Source organism: Rhopalosiphum maidis, chromosome 3 (genome assembly GCF_003676215.2).
Source record: "Rhopalosiphum maidis isolate BTI-1 chromosome 3, ASM367621v3, whole genome shotgun sequence".
Taxonomy (NCBI): domain Eukaryota; kingdom Metazoa; phylum Arthropoda; class Insecta; order Hemiptera; family Aphididae; genus Rhopalosiphum; species Rhopalosiphum maidis.
This window is the reverse complement of record NC_040879.1, coordinates 6,249,744-6,276,690: the sequence shown is the minus strand read 5'-3', so window position 1 is coordinate 6,276,690 and position 26,947 is coordinate 6,249,744. Positions and strand designations below refer to the sequence as shown.

The 26,947-nt window shown below is 27.3% G+C and overlaps 2 protein-coding genes across 7 annotated transcripts in view; one reads left to right on the top strand and one right to left on the bottom strand.

Moving 5' to 3' along the window:
* Window positions 1-26,584, top strand: part of LOC113559621 — a 71,460-nt gene extending 44,876 nt beyond the window's left edge. For all 6 annotated transcript variants that reach the window (XM_026965369.1, XM_026965365.1, XM_026965370.1 and 3 more), the window contains 9 exons: window positions 689-889; window positions 2,366-2,498; window positions 16,585-16,673; window positions 16,798-16,918; window positions 17,308-17,735; window positions 19,857-20,144; window positions 23,750-23,827; window positions 24,106-24,182; window positions 26,449-26,584. In XM_026965369.1, coding sequence (XP_026821170.1) covers window positions 689-889; window positions 2,366-2,498; window positions 16,585-16,673; window positions 16,798-16,918; window positions 17,308-17,735; window positions 19,857-20,144; window positions 23,750-23,827; window positions 24,106-24,168 — 1,401 coding nt within the window. In that variant the 3' untranslated portion in view covers window positions 24,169-24,182; window positions 26,449-26,584. The remainder of the gene's footprint in view (window positions 1-688; window positions 890-2,365; window positions 2,499-16,584; window positions 16,674-16,797; window positions 16,919-17,307; window positions 17,736-19,856; window positions 20,145-23,749; window positions 23,828-24,105; window positions 24,183-26,448) is intronic.
* Window positions 10,438-11,196, bottom strand: LOC113559622. Its single transcript, XM_026965371.1, has 3 exons — window positions 11,033-11,196; window positions 10,862-10,968; window positions 10,438-10,811 (listed from the first exon to the last, which is right to left on the bottom strand). The coding sequence occupies exons 1-3, from the start codon at window positions 11,194-11,196 to the stop codon at window positions 10,438-10,440; spliced, it is 645 nt and encodes a 214-aa protein (XP_026821172.1).
* Window positions 26,585-26,947: the final 363 nt, after the last annotated feature.

The window sequence follows — 26,947 nt, the reverse complement described above, 5'->3', positions numbered from 1 at the left end:
CACGCTGAATATTGGTGATCGTGTGAGTCTGATAGTTATATTTATGTAAAAATGCGTATAGGACACAATCACAATATTTATTTAGTTTTGATGACCACTTAAATTGTATTTCCTACCTACAATGTATGGATCGCGATCGGGATAAGTGAAAAGGTAAAAAGGTTTCTTTGGGCCGCAAGTCGGGCGATGTCCGATTAACCTAGGTTAGATTTCACCATGTACGATTAGTATATTATGTTTATATTTATTATCTGTTAACGTGATCTAAACAAGTCTGTGATATTATTATTTTCTACTTGATTGCGCATTTGCTTGTTATTTTGGTCATGTTATTTGTATTATTTAATTGTAATAAATAATATCGTATGCACCTTTCCATATTTTCCTGTAATACAGGTGACGATCTTTACACGATCCACTCACTCTAAAGCAATCTCTTTGTTTTTACTAGCTTGATTGGTACTTACTGATATAACTTAGGTGTTTTAGTTCCAGAGACCAGTCCCTAAATTGGTTTGAACTTCTTGACTTAACAAATCAAAATATAATTGCTAATTGGTTAGTTTGATATAAAATAAAGTAAACAATTTTCATTAGAGATGGCCCTACCATACATATTTAACGACAATCACATTATATTTATTTTCTTTTTTGGCTTGAATAATTTATTTTATTACATAATCCTTAGAGCATTGATGAAGATGAAAAGAATAAATTTAAAAAATGGTTAACGAATGATCAATTATGGTTGTCCATAGACGACGATCCTTTGTATAAACGTTATATTTCTATGTACAAGTTCTTAGTATTTTATCATAAAAGCCAAAATCACTATGAAAAAGTAAGCTATTTATTTGAAGCGATTAAACGGCCAGTCTTATCCACAGAAGTAAGTACATTTGTAATTTTAACCTTCAGAAAAAGTATAAATAATAAAGTTATGATATAACATTTTATTAAAATGCTGTTAAATGGTTAAAAACTTCAAATATTACTATCATTAAATATACAAATAAAATGTGTATTGTATATGTGTAAGCTATGCACTATTTCAATATGCATGTCATCAATGTCATTATGTCGATATTGGTAAGTAGATAGGTATAAACTATTCAGTTTACGCGTACGTAAAATACATAATATTGATACTAAATGAATTATATTAATAATTTATGAAATAATGTCAATAACCATATTAATAAAATATTATTATAAATTATAAAAACATAACAAAAAAAAAAAATACAATCAATGTACTATATTTAAATATATATACATATAAATTATAAAATATGTATAATAAATTTTACATTCAAATATTGTATCTATATGTAATCTATTCAGACCATTTTTCAGAAACATTACCTATCTTAACTAATTGTAGCTTTTAGTTATAATTTTTCTCTATTCCCTGTTCACCATTTACTATAAAAGCTAGAGTTTTCTCCTAATCATTTGATGTATTATTTTTCACTATAATTTAGTTTCGTTATTTTTATTTTCGATATTTTATAATTCACAATTTTTTTTTTTTTTGCTTTTTTGGCCAGTTATCCTAAAAACTGCCATTTGTACTATAAAAAATTCGATGAAATCGCTCTTGGTTACCTCTTTTTACAATGAGTAATGGGTACAAAACTTATAAAAAATTCTTTAAAGTGATCAACACGAGTTAATATTATATATAAAAAATTATCATGTATATATTTTTTAAACATTCTAAACATAGACATAAAAGTTACACCAAAATACAAAATTGATTTTGTCGAAAAGTAGAGTTGAGTAAAAAAAAATATATATTTATATATTATATGTACTTATTCAAATATATCAATACGTATTTATCCAACCATAAAACAACTTCTGTATAAGTACAATGTTCTATTACTTAATTTAATAAAATATTATAATATAGTATTGTTTTTCGAAATCTTATAGTATTTTTAATAAACATGTATGACATTTTTTTTTTGTACAAAATGTGTTGATGATCGGTCAATATCCCATTTGTTTGCACTTTTGGCGGACTTGTAACGCCGATTTTAAATATATATATATATATAAATAGCTCAATTTCAAGATTGAAAATGTAAAGATAATAATTATAGGCAATAGCAACGTACTAAAATCAGTAAAATCACAATGTTAAAGATTAAAATAAATAAATAACAATAAACATATATATCCATCATTGTAAGATAAATGCGTTTGTTATTTATTTCATATAGAATCTAACAGAGTAACAGATTATCATAATTTGATAACTTTATATCAGTATTAATTTTTTTCTTAGTATCATAATAAAAATATTATTTAACTATGAACTAATTATAACTTTAACTATGTGAAACTATTATTTAACTAGGATAGATTATTAAACTATGAAGCAATTAAATTGATATCGGAAGATATTGTTAGATTTTGCATCGATTCAACTGAATTGACAGAACATTTTGAAAAATGTAGACTATTCGATGAATACAAAAAAAAAAATATAAGTAAATATATTATGATTGCTATTGTTATGGCTGATATAATAATTGTTTATAATATAATGTAAGAAAAATATCTTAAGATGAATTTATTAAAGTAGGATGATTTGGGGCATTCAAGAACTGCCTCAATCCTCAATCCTCACCGCCGCCGCGCCGCCGTTGAGGATTACTCTCCCCGTACCCACCCCCATCATGGTCCACCGCCGTCGTCAACCAGTTATCTCATGTTATCAGATATATTACCCGGTAACAAATAGTTATCACATATTACCGGCCAAAATCAGTTATCACATATTATTAGATATATTGTCGTATTTTGAATAATTTAAATACGATTATTGTTTAAATGTAATAAAGTCGAGTATGTCCCTATCTACGCGGGTTAAAGTAGCAACCTTAGCATACACAGCACCACCTGTGGCCGTTATCAGAAGCGGAGTTTGATCTCCTTATTCTAGTCTTCATGCCGGTACAAATAGTTATCACACATTGCCGGCCGACAATCAGTTATAACATATTATATTACCGTTTACATTTTTTGAATAATTTCACTCGCTATACGAATAATATTTATGAAAACAATGCACAAGTGAAATCGTAACGCTTAATAACGCATGTTCTTACATGCAAACATTCAACAATACACCCTAATAAACCTGTAGAGTCCTGTCGATAAATCTCCGCCATAAGATATACTTTGTAGGGGATTCAGAGTCTAAAATGAAATCAGTGCGTCTTCACTATTCGTTCGGTCAAGTGTGTTGTTTAATTTTTCGTAGATAATTATTTTTTCAGTGTTTAAAATAAAAATTTTGAACATGGCTGGTTCGATTGAAAACATGAGTGCTGTTTACAAGAAATATTCATATGCACCACCAACTAAACTAATTGATTACACTAACTTCCTCCCTTGATTTTTCGTTTCGCAAGTTTTTGAACATTGGACTCGATCCGGCAGATAAATTCAACACAGTGATTCATATTATAACGCCGTCACGTTTTGTAAATATTTCGCCCAATTTTCTCAAACGCATATACAGACTTATGGGAAACATTTTATCATTTATACTCAACCAACCACAAAAGTATAAGCGAAATTTATTTTTGGATTCCGATTCAATGTCGATATCTAGTATGATGTACCAAGGAGAGAATATGCTCGTTATAGAGTATAAAATTCAAGATGGATGTCGTATTCTGTTAAATCGTAGCGATTTATTACAGTTACAATATTAAGAATGGACTATTTTTGAGACCGTCGAAAGAAAAACTAAAACCATTAAACCACTCATAATGCAACAAATTAACCAAATCGCAGCATACTTAAAATCAAGCATCGAGTTAGCTAGCAGATCACTTGAAGAGATGACAAACCACGTGAAAAGTATTAACAACGTTTTCATTTCAACATATGTTATTGGTATCGCCGACTGCAATTTCACAAGTGAGCTACAATTATATGCAGCTAATCATATCGCACAGAGATGGATGGAAGATTTAGAAAAAGATGAGGTAAGAAAATATTATTTTTTTTTATTTAAACCCGATATTAATATTTTACATTTTATAGGGATATTTCTAAGAGTGTTCTAAGATTTTTTCTCCGCCAACGTTTTACAGTATATTCAAACAAGTAATATAAAAATCTAACTTATAAAAAAAAAACGTATATTTTAATATAAAATATTTTAGGAAAGTCAATTTGTTATTTTATCTCTGTCCTTTTCGTCACCGCCAAGCTATACAGATGAAAATGATGGACCATACGGACCGCAGTATGCCAAATTCACGGTATCTAAACCCGCAAGACGACATTCTATTTAACGATGTACTGTGTATGATATTTGTGTAAAATTAAAACAAGTGATATTTTTTAAAAAAAAGTTTTTTTTTATTAATTATAAGGTTACAGAATAATATAAAAAATATTTACAAAATATACAAAATATTTACAATGTAGAAAAAAAAATTACAGTTTTCTAACATCACTGCTAAACGGATTATACAGTTACAATCTGGTTATGTAGTATTAAACAATAAGCTGCAGTATTTAATGGTATAATTGTATCTATTTAAAATTCTATTCGTAAGTCTATGCTTGACGATTTATCGTTATCATTCCGGTGCGACAAATCAACAACGGCGATTGTAACATAGTTTTAAAAAATATGTTTTGATAATAATGGTTCACAATAATCTCTTTCATAATATGAATTTGAAAGTCTGTATAAGCTTTGAATAGTAAGCTAGTCGTATTTTTTATAAAATTAGCTCGAAAGTCTTCACATGGAAACACTTCAGAATTTAAGTTTATCTTAAGATTTTTTAGTTGACAGTGATCGAACCATTTAGCGTCGTTTTCTATATTTTTTTTCGATCTGTTTGTAACCTAAACAAAATAAATCTAGGTTTTTCAAGCAAGCTGCTAGATTTTATCGTCCATGAATGTGAAGTATTTCTAGGGAGTACTGGATATTCACATAAATCCCAGGTTCTGAACGCACATGATATCGTTTTACGTGAATCTATTACTTTTAACAGTTTTAATTTTTTTTTATCAGAGACCCTGATAGGCATCTTCCATATTGTTCAATCGTAATTTTTTTATTTTTCACGACGTTTTCGGTGGCTTCGGTACCCGCAACACATATTGCATCCAAATCGGTAGACGAACGATTTAAAATAAGTTGTTGATTACAATTAAGTAATATTTTTTATAATCTTCGCAAAATCCGAATAAATATTTTAGAGGGATGCATCCGGTAAATACATCGTCGGTCATAAAATTTTTATTATCATCACCGTCCATTTCCGAGTCCCAAGCACAGTTGTCTAACGTATTCAAGTAACTTGGAGTATAGAAGCAGAATCCTTTTAAACAAGACGACATTCCAGGTGATTTTAATTTTTGTATTTCTATTATATTTATTTCATATCGCATTTCGGAGAATAAAAATGCCAAACCATTATTCGAAAAACGTACTTCTCCAACAGTATCGGCTAGTTTTTGTACCTTTCTTTCAATGTAAATAAAACTTTCACACGGTAAAGTGTAAGAATCCATATTTTGAATATTTATTCTAATCTCATCGTTGTGTGAAAAAGACGTGTTTGAATACGGTGTGAACGAACGAATGTTATCTGACATTCGTCCACATAGCCGGCTGTTACATCTAAGTATGTGTCATCCATTATTGTAGTGAACGAAGAAATTTTAAATTGTTTTTCGTGAGCTTGATTTCGTTCTTTTTCGGCTTGGATATAGGTGTTGACTTCTTAACTGTAGGCACTTTAATGACAGGTTTTTTGATGGTAGCCGTATTTATATTAAACTTGGGCGCCATGTTATCTACGTGTTATTTGTAAACGAATCGTAATTAGCTCGCCATGTAGATTTATCAATCGATATTTATGATCTTTTAGTACGATATCAACCTTGTTTATCGATGTAGTATTAAGACTATAAAAAACTAAATGCCTAGAAACCTCTACAGTTTTATAGCCCGCAGCAACAGTTTGATAAAATTTATGTATAGTTTGGCTAGGCGATCCGTCACAAAATGAGCTGGTTATTAAGTTGCACTCTATTTTTATACAGTTTATTTTCATTATGTTGACTATATTTTCAGATGTATGAGTAGCACTAATAGTGTATACAACATTTCTAAAACTCAACAATAGAGCTATACTGTTCACGACTGAAAAGTCTATTTCATGACTACACTAAACTTTACACTTTAAAGTGTTACTATCTGATTTCAATTCGAAAAAAGTTATAAAGTCCGGCTTCAATTTATTTATAACATATTCTAAATCATTCAATTTATATGAACCCATTGGTATAATAACGAAATCAATTTGATTGATTAAATTACAAAAACCTACGCTATTACACCCAGGTTCTATGTTTGGAATTCAATTATTTGTTAGAAAGCTCAAAAGACATATTTATGCTGTATTTTCTACTTCTAAAGGTAGAAAAATGTCATATGACAATTCACTCGAGTTTCCGTTTAACGTTATCGTGTACATAATAGAAATTTTATACACAAGTGTCCATAGTTTGATGTATTAAATCTCTGATCTGTATTATAATTGTAATTAATGTTGCATCCGTGAAAATATTTTTGTATTTCTAGTGGAGGTGGTAAATTTCCAAAACTATCATAGTATTTGACTTGGTTTCCGATTTTTTTATACGCCGCTACCCAATGCGCTCCTGTACCGTTTTCCGTAACCAGGTTAACAATCGCTGATTCTAATCGTTTAGGACGTACGGGCAACTTATCTCTGCTAAATACACCGGTGAAATGTGGAATTTTAATTAAACGAGTGATTTTTATAAGTTCGAAATCGTACAACGCTCTCTTGGGTAACGTAGATATTAGTTTTTTTTCGGTTTTTTTCGTTTTTACACCCCCTCCATTTTTATACGGTGTGTGATATAGACCATTTCCTATTTTGTACGAGTTGTCTTTATACGGTGTAAGATATAGACAATTATCCAAATGCGAGAGGGTATTTCTCTTAAATTCATTAGCAACCTTAACAACGTTGGCAACACCACTAGTCAGAGCTCCTAGAGCTGATAACCCAGCAAATATCGGAATAAGTGGTAACACACCTCCTTTTTTTTTGGTATTTTTACTATTCTTGGAATTTTTGTCTTTGGAGATTTAAATGTTTTTCGTGCGGTGGCTATACATTTTTTAGTAAATTTTTTTCTCCAATATTTTTCTTTATAACGTTTTTATTTGCTTTGATGCCCGCTTTAAAACCACAGCCACCGCCAAGTTAACGTTTTGCCTTCATGGCGGTAGTTACATCCCAAGCTACTGCTTTTTCTTTTAAACTAGAATCTTTCGATTTTAACCTATCCCGGGCCCGCTGTTTTAATATACGATCGGCTACGTTACAATCTGTAATAGAATAACTACGTTCGTATGTGATATCGTGCTCTCTACATGCAGAATCTAAAGGGTTTATACCTTTATCTCCACGATCTAATGGTTTTTTTAATTTTTTTCCAGGTCCACAATATTGATAACCTACAAATTTTTTTTTTTAAACTATGATAACATTGCTTATAATATATTAACCTTACTAGGTACGTGAAGCTCGACCGGCAATTTGTTTATAAGCGTATTAACAAGCCTACCACCTTTATTCTTGTTGCTTCTTCGAGCGAGTGACATTGTGTACTGATGACATTTTCATCTTAACATTGATATTTATATTAAAAATGAAATTTATTAAACAAGAAACTAAGCTCACAGTTGAAAACGTAGATCCACCTACTTCATTTCAAAACAATAGAAATGGAGCGCTTCTACCTAATACAATACGTGCACTTATTGTGAGTACATCCGGTTGCGGAAAAACGAATTTAATTTTCGTATTATTAACTAATATAAACGGAATAAGATTTCATAACATTTACATATATTCAAAAACTCTAGATCAACCTAAATATAAAATATCGAGTAAAATTTTATCGGACTTCAATGGAGTACAATTATTTACGTTCTACGAAAACGACCAAGTTATCGAACCTGAAAAGCTTTACCCAACTCTGTGTTTTGATGATATCATTACAGAAAATCAAAAGACCGCAAGAACTTACTATTCCAGGGGTAGGCATAATATAATAGATGTTTTCTATCTGGCTCAGAGTTATTCAAAAGTACCGAAATAACTTTTATGCGATAATGCTAATTTTTTTGTATAATTTAAATAAGATGAAACCAACTAAAGCATGTTTACAATGAGCATTGCTCTGGTGATATGTCATACTCGGAATTTAAAGATTTTTGTACAACGTGTTGGCGTAAAGGGAGATTTGAGTTTATCGTAATAAACAAAGACTGTGAACGCGACAATGGCCTATATCGTCATGGATTCAATAGATTTGTTATTATACAAGCTATCGGTTTTTAAAAAACCTGTCATTCATAATCATGGAAGCTAGCGGTAAAGTACTCGAAGAATTGATTAAAGCCAAAGAAAATATTAAACGCAAGTACATAGCATTAAAACACGGAAAAGCTGATATTCATTCAATAGTAACAGAAACATTAAAACCGATTATCGAACCGTTAAACGAAATACAACATTCGACATTGAACATAAATATTCAAGTTTCTAAAAACGATATTGAAGATACACATTTTTTTAAATAAACGATCTGATGGATTCTTATAGCATAAACAAGACATATAGTCCTAAAATACAAGCAAATAAAGCAGTACATTTAGGAAAAAAAGAAATTAAACTTATCGGAAATACAATATTTATCGATGATTTCTCATACCCATTAACACAAGGTCTTTCTAGTTTAATATTTTCGAAAGTTCCAAAATTATACACTGAAAACGATTTAAAAACATATAAATCTATATTAATTCAAACATCGGCTCATTTAACGTCAGAACGGAAAAAAAATTAAAAAAAGGTGGAAATAAATACTCAGAAATAATTAATATATTATTCCCATCTGGTAATGGACTTTTTATGCAATTACAAAAACATAATTTAGTATACTGGAACGACCCCAACGAGCTAGTCGATCGTTTTTAATCAAATCGTTAAGAATTACGCGAAGCCGAGTTAATAAAATATATTCCAAATGTCTAAGCGGGATATTGCGCTTGAACTACAAAAACCTGCTAGAAAAAATTATACAAAACATACAGTTAATGTTTACGGGATTAATGATCTATGGCAAGCCAATCTGGTTAAAATGATACTACATTAAAAAAAAAAAAGTTTTTAATATATTCTATGCGTCATTGACTGTTTTACGAAATTTGCATGGGCGATAGCATTAAAATCAAAAACTGCTAAAGAAGTTTCAAATGCAATGTCAAAAATACTATTCAAACGTTCACCAAAACTATTACAACTCAATAATGGAAAAGAGTTTTATAATACAACATTCGATGCATTGATAAAAAAGGATAATATACGCAAATATTCAACGTATAGCACCATGAAAGCGTGTATTATAGAACGTTTCAACTGAACATTAAAAGAAAAAATGTTTAGAGAGTTTACTGCACGAGGGTCTCACAATTGGACTGCTATTTTACCTTCGTTGATTAACGAGTATAATAATACAAAACATAGAACAACAGGAATTTCGCTTGTATAAGCTGATGCAGATCCAACATCGGTAGAAATAAAAACACGTAATATTATTAAAAAAAAAATTTAATTAAAAATTGGAGACTACGTTCGTATAAGTATATATAAAGGTGTATTCACTAAAGGATATTTACTAAGTTGGTTAACAGAAATATTCAAAATTATTAAAATTAATCAAACATCACCTGTTACCAGTGTTGTGCTTAGATAATTTTTTGTATCTAGATATAGATAAGATGTATGAACTCAAAATATATCTATATATATATATATATTATAATATAGATTGAAAATTATTACAAGGACAAACCATAATGTCTACAGCCATCATTGGCATTCAATGCCTTCTTGGGTTGAACAATAAATACATGATTAAGTGTATCATATCTACAAATAAGTGTAATATATCCATAAAATTAAATGTATACATACTATATACGAAAAATGTCTATAAAATTAAATGTATACAACCAATATACAGAAAATATCTACAGAAAATAATGTGTAAAAAAACATCAATAAAATTAAAATATCTATTGATTATTAACTAATTCTACATATAGCAAATCCATTAACTCTAACGTTGGTTCATCGAAATCATTCGTCCTCCACATTGTTTCATTATATGATTCGGTTTCCCTACAAAATTCAATAACATCATGAGAAAAAATTAAATAAATTTTAAAATATATACTCACTCTATGGAGTAATGACCATGAGCTAGAGTATGCACTTTATCTTCAAGTATAACCCTTTTATTGTCAAAATTATTATAAGTCAATTTATCGACTTCAATGGTTTATAATTTGTGCTTGAAAGAGCGAATAGAGACATTCACAGTCTTCACCTCCAAACTAGTATCACCAAACAAACACAGCTTGTGATCTTTGAAAGTCATATGATTTTTAACAACATGATCATGGATTCCTTTTGCCTTAATTTTCTCCTTGTCTTCTAAAATGTAAGCATAGAATTTTTCTCGAAGTGCTATAAACTCCTTCATAATACGTCCATCGGTTTCATCAGAAAATAGTCCGGGAATCTTCTTTCTCTCAGCAATGTAACACGGGTGGTCCCTGGGTAGATTTGCAGTGTCCATTCGATCAAGCAAGTTAGAATTATTCACCAGGCCATTGTAAAAGTCGTCAGTCTGGATATAATATACTAAAGAATCTAAAATAACACAAATATATTAATAATAAAATAATATAATAATAATATACCTGTATCTGTATATATGAGCTCGATTTTGTCACCATAATGTTTCTGCATTACGTTATAGTGATAGTCGTACATCAGTGTTTTACTTATATCTAGAACTGCGAAACCTTTAATAAATAAGTTTATAAAGTAATAACATAAAAAAACTAATTGCATGTGTAATAATTAACTATATATATATCGGTTTACAAAAATCAATGATTTTATTTTCTAATGAGACTGAATTCAGATTTTCATTGTATGTTGTACAATGTTTGAATGTTGTTCGGTTTATCAGTAGTAAGCGTTGATCACTGGACACCAGTTCCATTTTCATACGTTTCCTCATAGACTCCATGGTTTTTCCTAAAAAAGTTAATAAAAATGAGAATAACATTTTTTTATAATATTTATATATATATATATACCAAAGACTGCATTATTTAAAAGTTTAAAAAAGTCTTTCTCAAAGTCATTTGCTGCCTTTTTCTTCATATCTGTGTTTAGCGCTATGTATGGAGTCAACCATGGTGATTGATTAAACTGGACTATTCTATGAACATATAATAAAATATAATTACATTACAAATGTAAAATGAAATAAATTATATTTACTTTGTCAACTATAAGTCTATTAGCTATAGCTTGCTTTAGGTTGCGGTAATGGATAACATAATTTTTTTTTCGAATGAAGTGTTGTCATAAGTTTTTTTACTTTTGAGCTAGCCAGAATACTGTTCTGTGGTAGGAAAGGAAAGTCGTTATGTTTATCATGGAGTTCTTTCGAATATTTAACTTCAACCTCATATATTCGTCCGATAGGAGATGTATCGTTTAAATCATTTAGTTCTTTTATGATCTTAGATATTTATTTTTAAATATCACTTGTTTTTATTTTACACAAATACAATACATATATCATACAAATATCATACATAGTACATCGTTAAATAGTGTGCCGTCTTGCGGGTTTAGATACTGTGAATTTGATATACTACGCGATCCGTATGGTCCATCGTTTTTATCTGTATAGCTTGACGGTGACGAAGGGGACAGGGATGAAATATCAGATGGACTTTCCTAAAACATTTTCATACATTTATTGATTATCTTATCAAATATTTTTTTTTCCTAAAATACTTGGATATTGGATACCTATTTTAATTTGTTTACTGCTAAGAAGCTCAAAAAAAAAAAGATTTTCCCTAGGATCTGTGTACAACTCATATAGTACGTTCTTTGGCGAGAGCAAAAAATAATAGTATTATTTTAAAACAAAATATGTTTCGTTAGTTTTTACTATTAATAAAGGAAATAAAGCTATATATAAAGTTATGAATAAGATATTCACCATTATAATCGTAAATTTTTTCAGCCGGTGTAAAAAAATCTTGAATTTTTTGCTTAGTGATAGTTGGTTATTTTTGCCGTTTTTGGAATGTAGTGTTCAAATCTGTAAATAATAATTTATATCGAATATTTACATTATTAATTCAATTTCTTTATTAATGCAATTGGTATTGACAAAGAAAAAATTATAAAATATATACATCATAATAAAAAAAATAACTAAAATAAAGATCAGGGTTGGACTAGCCCATCGGGATACCCGGAAATTTCCTGTTGGGCTGCAGCAAAAAGGGGCCGTACCGCCGTAGCTATATTGAACCGCGAGTCCGAGGTGATGATCTTGATTTGATAAAAGAAAATTTATTTTAAATCGTTATTTTATGGAATTTATATCAATTTAAACTGATAAAAGGACCAGAAAAAATTATTGCATTAATATGAAAAAAGTTAAACTATCAAGTCTTTATCACGGTTGGATACGGTGTGATATCAATGATGATAACAATTGTGGCCTCGACAATTATTAACTTACCTACCACGGTTCTGATTACCGTTGCGATATGATACAATTGTATATTGTGTATGTGTAAAGAACGTTTAGGAAACTTGAAATTGTTAGATGATAATTCTAAAAATACACACAAATAGAAATATGATAAGTCATTTTACGAAAATATTAAATAGGTATACTCGTAAATTATATAGTGTATAGTACAGTGTTAAACAGGTGAGTGAAATGTGTAATACAAACAATACCACAATATACCTATTAAAATTACATTTTTAATTTTGTTATTTATTTTTTATTAGTCAAACGAGTCTGTTTTTATCGTACGTGTGTTTCTTGTTGCCATTCTTGTTTATTATTATTTTTTTTAATAATGAATAGCAGAAATGATAAAAAAAGAAAACACTGTGGAGGTGCAGAAAATATTAGAGTTTTAAACAAAAAGAAATTGGCCTTAGATGCAGAAAAATGTTTAAAAATCAATAATATTTTTAAACCTGTATGTGAGACTATACCTGATGAAACAGTAAGTATATTATACTAAATATCTTATTTTTCTAAAAAAAAAAAATGTTTAAATGTGAATGAAATGTATTTATTATTTAAACTTCTATAGGATGGAAAAAGAGCTGTTGGTGTTTCTGGCATATTTCAATTTTAAAATGTTGGTCCTTCTTGTTCAAGAGATGTTTTCAATTATTCGGGGGACTCTAATAATGAGCACATGTTTAAAAGACCAAAATCAAATGAAATTAAAAATTTTTTTGAGTTTCATCCAATCCAAGATTTTGATAAAACTGAAACAATCGTTCAACTATAAGAAAACTTTTATTCGGCCTGATGGTAGTTTACGTTATTGGCTTACTTATAATGAAAACAAAAAATACTTTTTTTGCTCAATATGTTTGGCATTTGCTAGAAGTAATGACGAAAGCAAGTTTATATCAGAAATGAATGATTTTAAACATTTGTATTGTAGAATTAATGATCATGAAAATAGTAGAAATTATTATTATTGTGTTGATACTTATATGATGCATACAAAGAAAAAAGTATCAATGTTTTATTATTTAAAAATCAACTAACTAAAAGAATGCAAGAAGTTGAACATCGTAGAATGATTTTTCAAAAGATTGTAGATGTTATTAAGTTGATTGGTAAACGTGACTTAAGTTCTCAAGGAGCATATGAATCAGCTAAAGACTTGACTAATCCAAATGTCAGTCATGGAAATTCCCTTGATATATTACTATTATTAGCCAAATATGATGCACTATTGGATAAACATATTAAATTAGTTATAAAAAAAGCAAGTGACAACAAAACTCCTGGAAGAAGTCAAAATGTAACTCTTCTATCAAAAACATTAGCTAACTATATCATTAAATCAATTTAAATACTAATAAAAAACCAATTAGTGAAGATATTAAAATGTCTGGTATGTATTCTATTCAAATTGATACAAGCCAAGATGTATCTGTAGCTGATATCTGTTCAGTTATAGTAAGATATGTATCTTCAACTTATAAATTTGGAGTAAAACCTACTATACACGAAAGAGCATTGTCATTTTTAAATTTACTGGTCAAGCATTATGTGATTTAATATTAAATAATTTATCAGATAATTCGATTGATGTTAAAAAATGCACTGGAAGTTCAACTGATGGTGCATTAAATATGATTGGACAATATAATGGTTTTTCTAAATGACTAGAAAAAGAATCTCCTAAACAACTGCATGTGTGAAGTTATGCTCACTGCCTTAATTTAGTCATCATAGAAGCTACAGGAGTTTCAACTCCAGCTATATCATTATTTGTTCTGATAAATAGTTGTGCTGGATTTTTCAGAGATTCACATAAACGAATGGATTTATCATCAGATAGTCGTGTATTGAATTTAATTGGACAAACCAGATACCACCATCTGGTTTGGTTCATTTAATGAACCTTCTCATGTTATATTTAACAGTAATAAAATTTTTTTCTATCATTTCTTCAAAAAATGAAGATTTCAATAATGATTGTAGATGTACTGTAATGTCACTGTTGTAATCTTTAACAAAATTTGAAACAATTCTTACAACACAATTATATTTAAAAATATTTCAGAGAACTACACCTTTATCTAAATATTTACAGACTGATGTTTATTTTACAAGCTCAACAGATGGTCAGTTCAACATTACAGTTTTTAAAAAAGGAAGCAAGAAATTTTGAAGATATTTTAAAGGCAGGTAAAAATTTTGCGAAATGGGCTAATCAATTAATTGAAAATGAAGATGAAATTAATAATTTGATCCCCGATAATTTGCCAAATGTGCGATTACGTAAGAAAAAAACATTGGATGGTGAGAACCAAAATGAAACTGTTACTGAAACTACTATCGACTTGTTTAAATTTAATGTTCAACCACAGCGATGGATACAGTGATTTGTAAATTAGAACAACGTTTTACTAAACAGGCTGAAATCTGTTCAGATTTTACATGCTTAGATCTTCGTCAATTTTCAAAACTATTACCCACAACTGCTCTTTTCAAACTTGGTGAAGTTCTTGGGTTAGAAAATACTTCTATTTTAAGGGAAGAATTTCTATGTTTTACCAAAAAATGAGATAAGCTTAAATTAAATTTACCTAAAGTATAAGCAAGTTATAGAAGTGATGAGGAAAATAAACTTTCAGAATTAGATCTAGAATGTTTACAAGAAAATCAGTTTGAACAAAATCTATGCAAAACAAATAAACGGTGTTATATCTTTATTAAAGATATAACATGTATATTATAATAGAAAAAATTACGATGTATTTCCCTATAATGTCTGATGAGGTTATCTCTTCGCGTGAACATTTGTGAACAAATATTGCATACAATTTTAGTGGATGATTCGTGTGATTTGGCATGTTTGCGTAGACTAAAGATTTTATCGCTTACACTACACAAAACCATGATTTCGTTTAAAATTGAAAACACTATTTATAAACTTTCCAAATAAAAATAGGTTATATATTTTACTTTATATACTGTAGGATATGATATAATATAATATAATATTATATGATATTATATAATTGTATGTTTGTCAAAAAAAATGTATAATTACCATGTATAATATCATACCAAGTGTATGAAAACAAACTATGATTTAAAATCAGTTGTAAAACAATTCACTTTGAACCCTGAATTACTTAGCACTTAGTCGAACGAATAGTGGAGACGGACTGATTTCGTTTTACATTCTGAATCCCTTACAAAGTATATCTTATGGCGGGGATTTATCGACAGGACTCTACAGGTTTATTAGGGTGTATTGTTGAATGTTTGCATGTAAGAACATGTCTATTAAGCGTTACGATTTCACTTGTTCATTGTTTTCATGAATATTATTCGTATAGCGGGTGAAATTATTCAAAAAATGTAAGCGGCAATATATCTTATAATATGTGATAACTATTTATTACTATCTGATAACATGAGATAACTGGTTGATAGTAGCGGCGTGCAGCGTTATACTTGGCGGTGGCGGCTTCATCCTCGGCGGTGGGCTATAACAAGGGTGGGTACGGGGGTAAGTAATCCTCAACGGCGGCGCGGCGTCGGTGAGGATTGAGGATTGAGGCAGTTCTAGAATGCCCCAAATCATCCTACTTATTAATATTAATTTAGCAACACTTAGTTTCATGCAAAGTCAATGTAAAAATCAGTAGTAAAATATTAATTAATTTAACTTATTTTTATTAAATGCTATATTTGACTATACTTTTATGCAATACATAGTTATTGTACTGTATCATAAATTAAGCATAACTGAATCAGTAGCTATTCTTTATATACTTCACCTACTCAATTAAATTACTTTATTATTGATCTAATATGTATTTTCAGATTTGACGTTAAAAATAATTCCCAAATTACATATTCTACATAAATTACAAAATACGCTAAAAGAAAAATTTATAGAAGACCTTCATACAGTAAGATTTATAAAAATATAATTTACTTTGAACTTTAAGTGTAGAAACTTTGGTTTATGAAGTATAGTATTATTGCTGCTACAATTGTCATAATATATTGCTATTTTTTTTTTCATTTTTTCAGAAATTAATGAAGGATAATTATACAATTAACCAGGACGTATTACATTTAATTAAGAATGCAGCTATAGAGATCGACACAAAATCAAACAATTATCAAACAAATATTGAAAATGTTAAGCTTGGTATATACCAACTGTAATATTATACTATCTTAATCATTCAATTATTGCTTTAAATTTAAATGATTCATATTAGAATTAAACAATTAAATAGTTAATATACTATGACTATGACTGTATGTCTGTATATAATTGCGGATACTATAGTACCTCATTCCCCACTATCTTTGTGTATTGCCCTTCAAAATATGCAAATTAAATTTAAAAATGAATACATATTAATTCGTAATTTGCTTTAGTTGTTTTTTATTTATACATTCATATTAAAAAATTCAACGTATTTTGAAAAACATTCAATACTAAACAATTTTACATAATCTAATATAAGTATTGCAATTGTAAATATAGCTTTATAATATTCAATTTAAATATATATTGTTTTTATTTTTAAGCAATCCGGTTACTTAATAGTTACGTCGAAGATAAAAAAATAACCATTAGTGATACAAAAAAGTGTAAACAAAAAAATTTGAAAATAATTAATGAAATGGCTAATGAAAAACCTAAAGAAACTATTGAGGAAAATCTTGAAGAAACTGATGAGAAAAAACCTGAAAAAAAAGAATCCATAGAAATTAATTATGATGAGGAATCTACAACAAAATGTTTAACGACTCAAATAATCAATAACCTTTTTATTGCCTATAAATGGTTAATAGAACTGAATGGAGTTCTTAGTAATAATTCAGAATCTGATGTATATCAAAATGATTTATTAAATGCTATGACTGAGGCAGATAATTTAATTAGATCTTATCCGGATAACAATTTTAAGATAGATGAACATTTTATTTATCTTAAAGCTAAAAAACAGATCAACGTAATTAATCTTAAGATGTTTAATTTAATTTTTTTACAACACTAAAATATTGAGAAATTTTATATTATTTGAATTACTTTATAATAATATGTAACTTGGGAATTGGGATCATAACTCGACTATCAAATTCAGTAATATCTACGTAATACATTATCTAAAACAAACTGTAGTAGTAATAAAGATTCTCCACACACACATTCACACAATTTTTCATGAGTTTGATTCAATAAATTTTCACGATATTCAATAGAAATATAATACCTAAATTAAAATCTTAAATATTATATTCAGAGTCGTAGCATGTTCATTTGCGCTCCTGGCCATTTATCATATTTCCGTGCTTGTAAAAATTATATACCGCTTTTCCCTCGTCCACGTACTTACACATATAAAAGATTTATACATTTGTTAATTTATTTTATTTTTATTAGCTATTATAATAATTATTATATTTAATAAGAAAAAAGCTCTGCCAAACTTATTATAACCTTATATAATAATTTAAAAAATAATTGTACTTTTATACATTTCAAAATTTCACTTTTCGTGCTTTTTTAGTGGCAAATTCATCTATAATATTTTCAAAATTAATTTTTGAAACTAATTCACATTGAATCGATATAATACTCATATTTGACAATTTTTCCTGTGACATTGTAGACCTTAGATATTTCTTAATAATTTTCAATTTACTAGAACTTCTTTCACAAGTGTTTCCTTTCATGGACTGATACAAAAAGACTTAATACTAAAATAGGAGTAGTTATCTACCACCCATAAATGTGAATTAATTGATGAAGGTCTTTAAAGTATAAAAATAAAACATTTAGAATTAAACATGCAGCTACGAGTTAATAATAATAATGATTTTGAAAATCATTATGTTAACAATTGTTATGCGTTATTTTGTAAACACTTGTAAATTGTAATATTTTTGTACACAATACGCCATAATAATATAATTTAGCGTAGCTATTCTAGTATAATTATTTTTCCCATACTCTAAATAAAATTTGTTATTAATAGTTGGTATAATATATCAATATATGGTATATTTTATTCTGGATTTTGCGCCCCTGGCCTGAGCCAGTTTCGCGAAGCCCTAGCTACGGCTCTGATTATAGTATATTAAATTACTAATGTATGGTAACCTATGACTTTTCCATGACTCATTTATCTGCACCATTGTAGGTTATTATAGAATTATGAAATAGAAAAATACCGTATTTTACGAAAAAAAATCACCAGGCAACAGTCACAAAATAAATTTATTATGGTTCCAGAATAAAATATTTCTGAAGTTTTAGCGTTATTTTTGTTTTATACTCTATTATTTTTATAACTTTGTTTTTCATTTTAATAATACAATAACAAAAATAAAAACACTACAAAATTAACAAAGTTTCTATCTGCATTGCTATATTAATTTGGTATCTCAACAATCAATATTATTATAGCCTGAATAGTTATTTTTTATGGAAAATAGTTTTTCAAATAATTATAGGAATATAGACTATGGTAGCCTTATTAAGTATTATAAGAACAAATTTAATCATATTTATAATAGATTTTTATAGTATAAGTAATTTATACAGTAATTGATTAGTTAAATGTAGTATTGATAAACAAATAGTAGTATAATAAATTCTAAATTTATTTATTTATTTATTTATTATTAAATGTTACGGACAGTGTCCAATTACAATAAAGTTGCAATAGTGATAAGAGTAGCAAGTATAAATCTTATAATTAAAATAATGTAACATTAATAAAAGTAAGTTATTTTAAATGGTATTTAAAATATAAAATATAGAATATAAAGACGTATAAAAACACAAACATTAACAAAATGATTACATAACAAGAGATTAACAGACAGAATATTTATACAAATAGAATATTACATTGACGAGTTTATTGCCTGTAGACATCAAAATATTTTAAGACTGGCAAGATAGGTAGTTTTTATTTTAAGTAGCGGATATAAAATATATCTCAGTCACGGGTATCATGAGGATTGACTTTAAAGTTAAAAAGGCTAAGTATGGAAGAGTCGTCAATGTTATTATTTAATAATTTATTAAATTTATTCACTTATTCTACTTTATTTATTATTTTCAGATTAAAATTCCCCGTAACAATTGGGAAGCCTCTAATAGGCCTGGTGATTGGAAAATATCAACCAACATTTTAAAAAAAATTCAAGTCAAGCTTACTTACGATAATGAATTTATATCTGATAATCTAACGAGTTTAGGATCATATAATAACCTAATCTTTCCGTACATCAATAAGATAGAATTGTATACGTTAATTTTTAGATTTTATTGGAAATACTACCCAAATGATTATGATAAAATGTACGAATATATAAAAATGGCTATTAATGAAATAGTCATTACACCTGAGGTAAATCTATTTTTTTAAAACTACATTTTTTACATACCTAAATAATATTTAATAGTTTTTAATGAAATGCCTACGGTTTATAACAAATTTAAAAACAATTTTACATATAATATATTTTGATATCAAATCACATTTATTATTTCAAAATCTATTTAAGACTTAAAAAATATTTTTTTACATAATTTACAGTCAAAATAATACTAAATTTTAAAAAATATATATTTCTGATAGTTTTTCTAACTTTTGGTAGCTCTTATGGTGAAATAAACGTGCTCCTTGTAGATTTATGTGAGACCTCTATAGGTCTGATGTGCTCAAATTTTTGTTTTAAATGTGATACGAATGTGATTCATCAGGTGTTTTGGTGTTGCAAGTAAAAAACATACCCAAAAATTGCCATAGCTCCTTGATGTCCTTTGGTCTACCATATTCTTGAAATGTTTTTACTCTTTTCGCTGCTGGCATTCATAATAATATCGACTCCTTTAAAACGCACTTTATTTTGCCCAAAAACGCTTTTAAGAACATTAATATTCAAATTAAATTTAGAAAGTTGTCCGAATACCTTGCATAAATGTTCCTTACGTTGTTCCAAATTGTCTGGATATCATCTTACACAAAACAGAATTAAAAATTTATATACATGTCGTTCACAAAACGTTGAAATATTCAAGCTGCATTTTTTAGTCAAAATGGCATTCGTACAAACTCAAATAGGCCAAAATTTGTTGTTATTGCTGTATTTTATATGTTATAACTCATAAGCATTAATAGGTATTTGGTGATAAACACACTTTAAATCTAATGTAGAAAATATTTTCTTACCAACAATTATGTGGTTGAAGTCTGGCGTAGTAATATCGTTTAAACGTCTATAGTCAGTAACCACCACAAGATCAACATTCTTGGTTGCTCTTTTGTGCCATTTGTAGTGGAGATGCCCAAGGACTATTAGATGGACTGCAATTTCCCAAATTCACCATATTCTGGAATTTTTTCTTAGCTGCAAATAGCTTGTCTTCTAGGGTTTTCAAATACAGGAAGCCCCTATATTTCAAATTTCATTGAAATATAATGTTTGATGTGTGGTTGTAGATGTATATGTCTGTGTTACTGTAGGGAACTCACGTAAAATGTTTGCAAAATATTATGATTGTCAGAATAATATGTTCTAATTAAACACACAACTGCATTTGATTATATACCTACTGTTGATAACTCAATAATATTATCAATTAATCTATGGTTGTGGATATCAACTAATAGGTTGAATTAATGCAAAAAAATCAGAACCTATGATTTACTTTTCAATGTCTACTAATATAAAAGAAACGTCAAAGGTTAAGATTAATTGTTAATGTGACTTCACCGTAGGTATTTATTCTTGTGTTGTTAACTGCAAATAATTTAAGATTGGATGTTTATTAAACCTAACCTATCCGAGACTGCCGTCTTGATTCGTATAATAAAATATTAAATATACACGTTAAGTATACATCTTTTATACTATAGACAATCGATCATATTATATTGTACTAACTAAATTACCCGGCTGTTGCCGTGTTCAGTTTTACTTTCTCTAGATGAAATTCTTACATCAACACATATAGTTGTGTTTTAAAGAATAAAAAAAATTATTATCTTTATTTATAATTAATCGAGTGATAAATAGTTACAAATGATTCTAATGATTCTATAATAATTATTATAATTTGTATAATCTAACTTTATTTATGAATATTTAAAATTACATAAGTTAAATCCTCTTGGTATACCACATTCAGAGTTTTATTTTATAGTGCATAAACATAGAAATGGTCATTTCTTCCAACTCTAAAAAATGCTAAATGTCATATAATTAATTGTCCATTTGCGAAACAGTTATTTTCCAAATCTACACCACAATAAGTTAAAGTCTAACCTTGCGCTTTGTTTATTGTCATTGCAAAACAAACTTTAATTGAAAACTTAAGTCCCCCCATCAAAAAAAATGAAAAATCGGGTGACGTTATGACATTAAGAAGAGTATTTGGAACATCTCTGTGAAAATAAGTTGGTAAAAAGTTAATTGGTGTCGTCACAAAATTGGAGCAAAAAAGTATAGTTATTTTATATATATATGTAAAGGAAAATGATTCAATAGGACAATTAATAGTTGTTTGTTTGTATTACACCTCGTAACACTATTGTACATCTTATAATTATACTTATTTTATCATAAGTATATTATTAAGTATATTGGTATATTGTATATACGTATTATGTGCGATTTGATTATTATATACCTTTGGTTTCTTCGTATATTTGTGTACACAACTTTGATCACATTTTATAAAATATTTTTGTCAATAATAATTAAAGAAATCTTTTTTTACAATATTACTGATGGACATTAAATCGGCTGATGAATATCTTACAATATTATTAACTGTAATTTATTATGTCTTATGATTGTAGTATTATTGTAGTATATTATTATCATTAGTCGGTTGCTGTCTATTCTAGCCATAAATTGTAAAATTTCTCAAGTAATTAACAATATGGACAATTTAAACGAAAAAAGTATTAATGATTGACCGAAACAAAATTGTTATACGACGTTTAACGTATCTTCATTTAAATATCCAACTGCATAAAAATTTAAACTCCACATTTCTAGGAAAGAAAATTATGCTTTTTTAGTTATTCGATTATTGGGTTTTAGTTAGAATAACTTACGCCATACCCGCATACGTTGTCTCTGTCTTACTAACGTACATCATAACAAATTTTCGTTCAGCAGAATACATTTTGTCATGTTAGCTTCAATGTCAGAATAAATTTACTTATTATCAAATTTTAAGGTAAGCATATTATCTAAACAATGACATGTGCTATTAATTATATTATTATTTTAAAGTGAGTTACAGTTATGTAAAATATAACAACTTTAAAATGTTCATAACTCACTTTAAAATAATAATATCAATAAAATCATATGTCGTTGTCTAGATAATATTCTTATCATTAAATTTGATTATAAATAAATTTACTTTAATAATATTAAAGCTAACATCACAAAATGTATTCTGCTGAACGAAAATTTGTTATGATGTACGTTAGTAAGACAGAGATAACACATACGGGTATGGCGTCCTCTTAAAAACATAATATTACATTTTAAAACCATATACATAAAAACGAAAATTTTATCATTTTTAGCAACAAAATAATTTGTATGTTTTCGAAATTTTTATAAGCTTGTCAATAATAAATAGTTTTAATATTTTTATCATAAATGTTCGAATATTTTATATGTTTAAAATAAATAACTTACAGTTTATTATTTTTAAAAATATCATTGAGTATAAAAAATAACAGTTAGTCGCTTGACTAACTTACATAAAATACACTTACATACAATAAACAAACTATAGTGCATAAAATGTTATTCAGTGTCTACTGTACTACAGTTTAAATAGTTTAGGTACTTATAAACTGCATAATAGAAAGAAAGAGAGAAATGTATCTAACAATTAATTAATTTATTGACTGATATTTTTATATTAATTTGATCAATTCTTAGTATCATTATTTTTATTCACTACTATAATTATTGATTTTAGGACCGCTTGAAAAATTTAGAAGCGCATGAACTATTTACTGTGTTTTTGATGGAGCGTAATGCAGCTGCAATTACAAAGGTAAATCAACTTATGAATTTTACTTATTTAATGATTTATGAATACTACATATTGTTATAATATATTTTGCAATTACCAAAAAAATATTACTATGTTGATGAATTCTCTTAAGTGAATAATTTCCTTAAATGGTAATAAGATCGATAACTTAAACACAACACTTAACAATTTTTAGTTATTAAGTTAAAGGCTTTAAGATACACTGATATATAAAATAAAAATATGTTTTATGCATTACTAAAGTTAAATTTTAAGGGCATATCTTATATATTTTTTAGGCGAATACAACAAATAATAAAATCGTATGTAGCGATTTTCTGAAGAGTCCTGACCAGCGTTAAAACGTATAATTAAGGTACAACGAAAAAAATAATTACATTTTATTAATTCTTAAAGAGTCATAATTTATGGTCTCTAATGTATGTTAAATTAATACTATTTATTTATTTACTATTTGTGAAGAGTGAATATACTACAAATAATATTTATAAACTGTTTTTATGGATATAATTATTAATATAAGGCAGAGATGGGCAACTGAAAGTTAATAGAGGGACAATTTTTAGAAAACTAAAATTTAGCGGACCAGAGTATGTAAAATGTAGCGCGGGCCAGATAAAAAAGGTTCGTGGGCCGCCAGTTGCCCACCCCTGATATAGGGCGCAATTAATAAAATAAGTATGATACATTACAATTGACATACATCATGTATATAGTATATAGTATAATATAAAATAGTATAATACTAACCATTAAATAACAACAAATTAGAGTGGAAATGATAAATTAGTTTGTATTTCTAATGCCGGGTCGCATAAAATAATTTTTTCAATTTATTATTGAACGATTTTATCGAATCATTAATTTTTTTTTTTACTGAGCCGTTTGGGATGCACAAACAGTTGAATAAAAATATATTGGTTATAAACATGGCACTAAGATTTATATTGAAGTTTGAGCGTATCACAAGAAAATTATCTCGCCTCTTCAGTTGTTTTAATTTAGCTGTTTTTGATTATAAAATTTAACGAAATTTAAGAGAGAGTAAATCCAAAAACATCTGTCACCGGTAACACCATGCCGTGCAGATCAGCTAGTAATAAAATAATAAGTATGATTAATTCTGATTGTAATTTGTTCAACTTATCGTACTACTAATTTTAATTTTAATCACTAATAGCAATTTACAAGGCTAGACATTAATGAGTTAAAAAGCTAAAGTTAATAAGTTACTTGACGAGTTACTTTTATTTTCATAAGTAACTTCTAACTTAAGAATGATTTTAAAATATTCATTATTGAGCAATAAATTCGTCGTGTTTCAACAATTATAATATTTTGTTCATAATATTTTATTCGCATTGATTCCTGTGACTTTTCATGTAATTAATTTTACATGAAAAAAAGAAGTAATTTATTTTTAACTAAGTTAAGTTACTTTTTTTCAAATTAATTTTTAACGAGTTTACTTTAAACTTAACTCACATTTGTGTGTATTAACTTAACTTAACGAGTTAAAATAATTAGTTAACTTGCCCGGCCTTGGCAATTCTAATATACGTTATATGGGGAAATATCATTTTTAAATAATTTAGTGAGAGAACTATATCTGATCAAAACGTTATTCACTTACAATGATAAGATATCATTGGATTAAAAATTAAAATGACACATTTCCCACTTTTCTAGTACCGGAATTTACTTAATGAGTAGTATAGTCGCAAATAGCGTTTGAGATTTGTGGGGGGAGGCTGAAACCCTAGCTACTGAATGAAGCATTTATGCAAGTAATCAATACCTAAAAAATGTTTTAATACAGCATATAATAGGTATACATAACTGAGTACTTAATTACAATATTGACAGAAAATATAACTTACTAAACATTTTTTCAAATGTACTATTTAATCTATTTATAATAGTTGTCAAATTATATTTATAATTAGGGCCTGGAACTTAATGACCTAAAAATCTTTAAAAATGCACACAAAAAAGTATTAAAATTACTTAAAAACATCAAAAAATGGCCCTAAAATACCAAAATATATCATAACATTTTCAAAGATTACGTTTTTTAATAATACATTATCGTTTTTAAATCATTTATTTATTAATTATTATTTTATTTATCTAAACACTGCTAATATTTTTATATATTAAATATATTTTTATTACTTAAACGATTAAAAGTTATGTAAATATTTTTAAACAATAAATGTGTTACATTGAACTATCAAAGTGTGTTTAATTTTAATGTTTTTGATAAGAATAGATCGGCGATTGTCCGATAATAAAGTTTTGTAGGTAGAAAAACTCATTGAGTAGATACATTCGATACTTAAAATATCTACTCAGCATAGCTACTTTTTTAGTTTTTACATTACAAACTTACTTAGTACTTAAATTTTTTCATATTTTTCATGTTTTACTATACAATATCGTACGTTGAAATAAAATAGTATCTTAAATGTTTATTCTTTATTAATTATAAACTTTCAGAATGGGTCATACATTATAAATTTATATTTATAAAATAATATCAATAGACAATTTCTTAAAATTTAAATTAGTCAATTCTAAATGGTTTAAAATTTTAATATGTGTTTTACATTATGTTACAGAATTATATTGATTCTAAAAATGTATCGAATTATTAAGATAACGATGATTCAACATGGGAAAATTAATATTGCACTATTATTTAATATTATAATTAAATTACATTATCTATAATATATTATTGTAATTATTTTTAAAACGCACATGAGTATAACATTTTATTTTCTGTTAAATTTCATTATATATAACATTTTTTTTTTGTATGATATAGTAAAAAAAAATATTTTAATATCATATCTAAATAATAATTAATTTAAACTTTAAAGTAATGTGATTTTCAGTTTATCCTTCAATTCTATATGGTATTATTATAAATATTTTAAAATATTTGTATTAACTTAATAGTTGCTCTTTAAACTTGATAATATTATGTTAAAGCTACGCCATATTATTATCAGATAAACAACATTATTAACGTAGCCATCGCTAAATGTATTGATTTTATGTTTTAATGTGTGTTATTTTTATTTCTATCAACACTTTTTAGTAAAAAAAAAATGT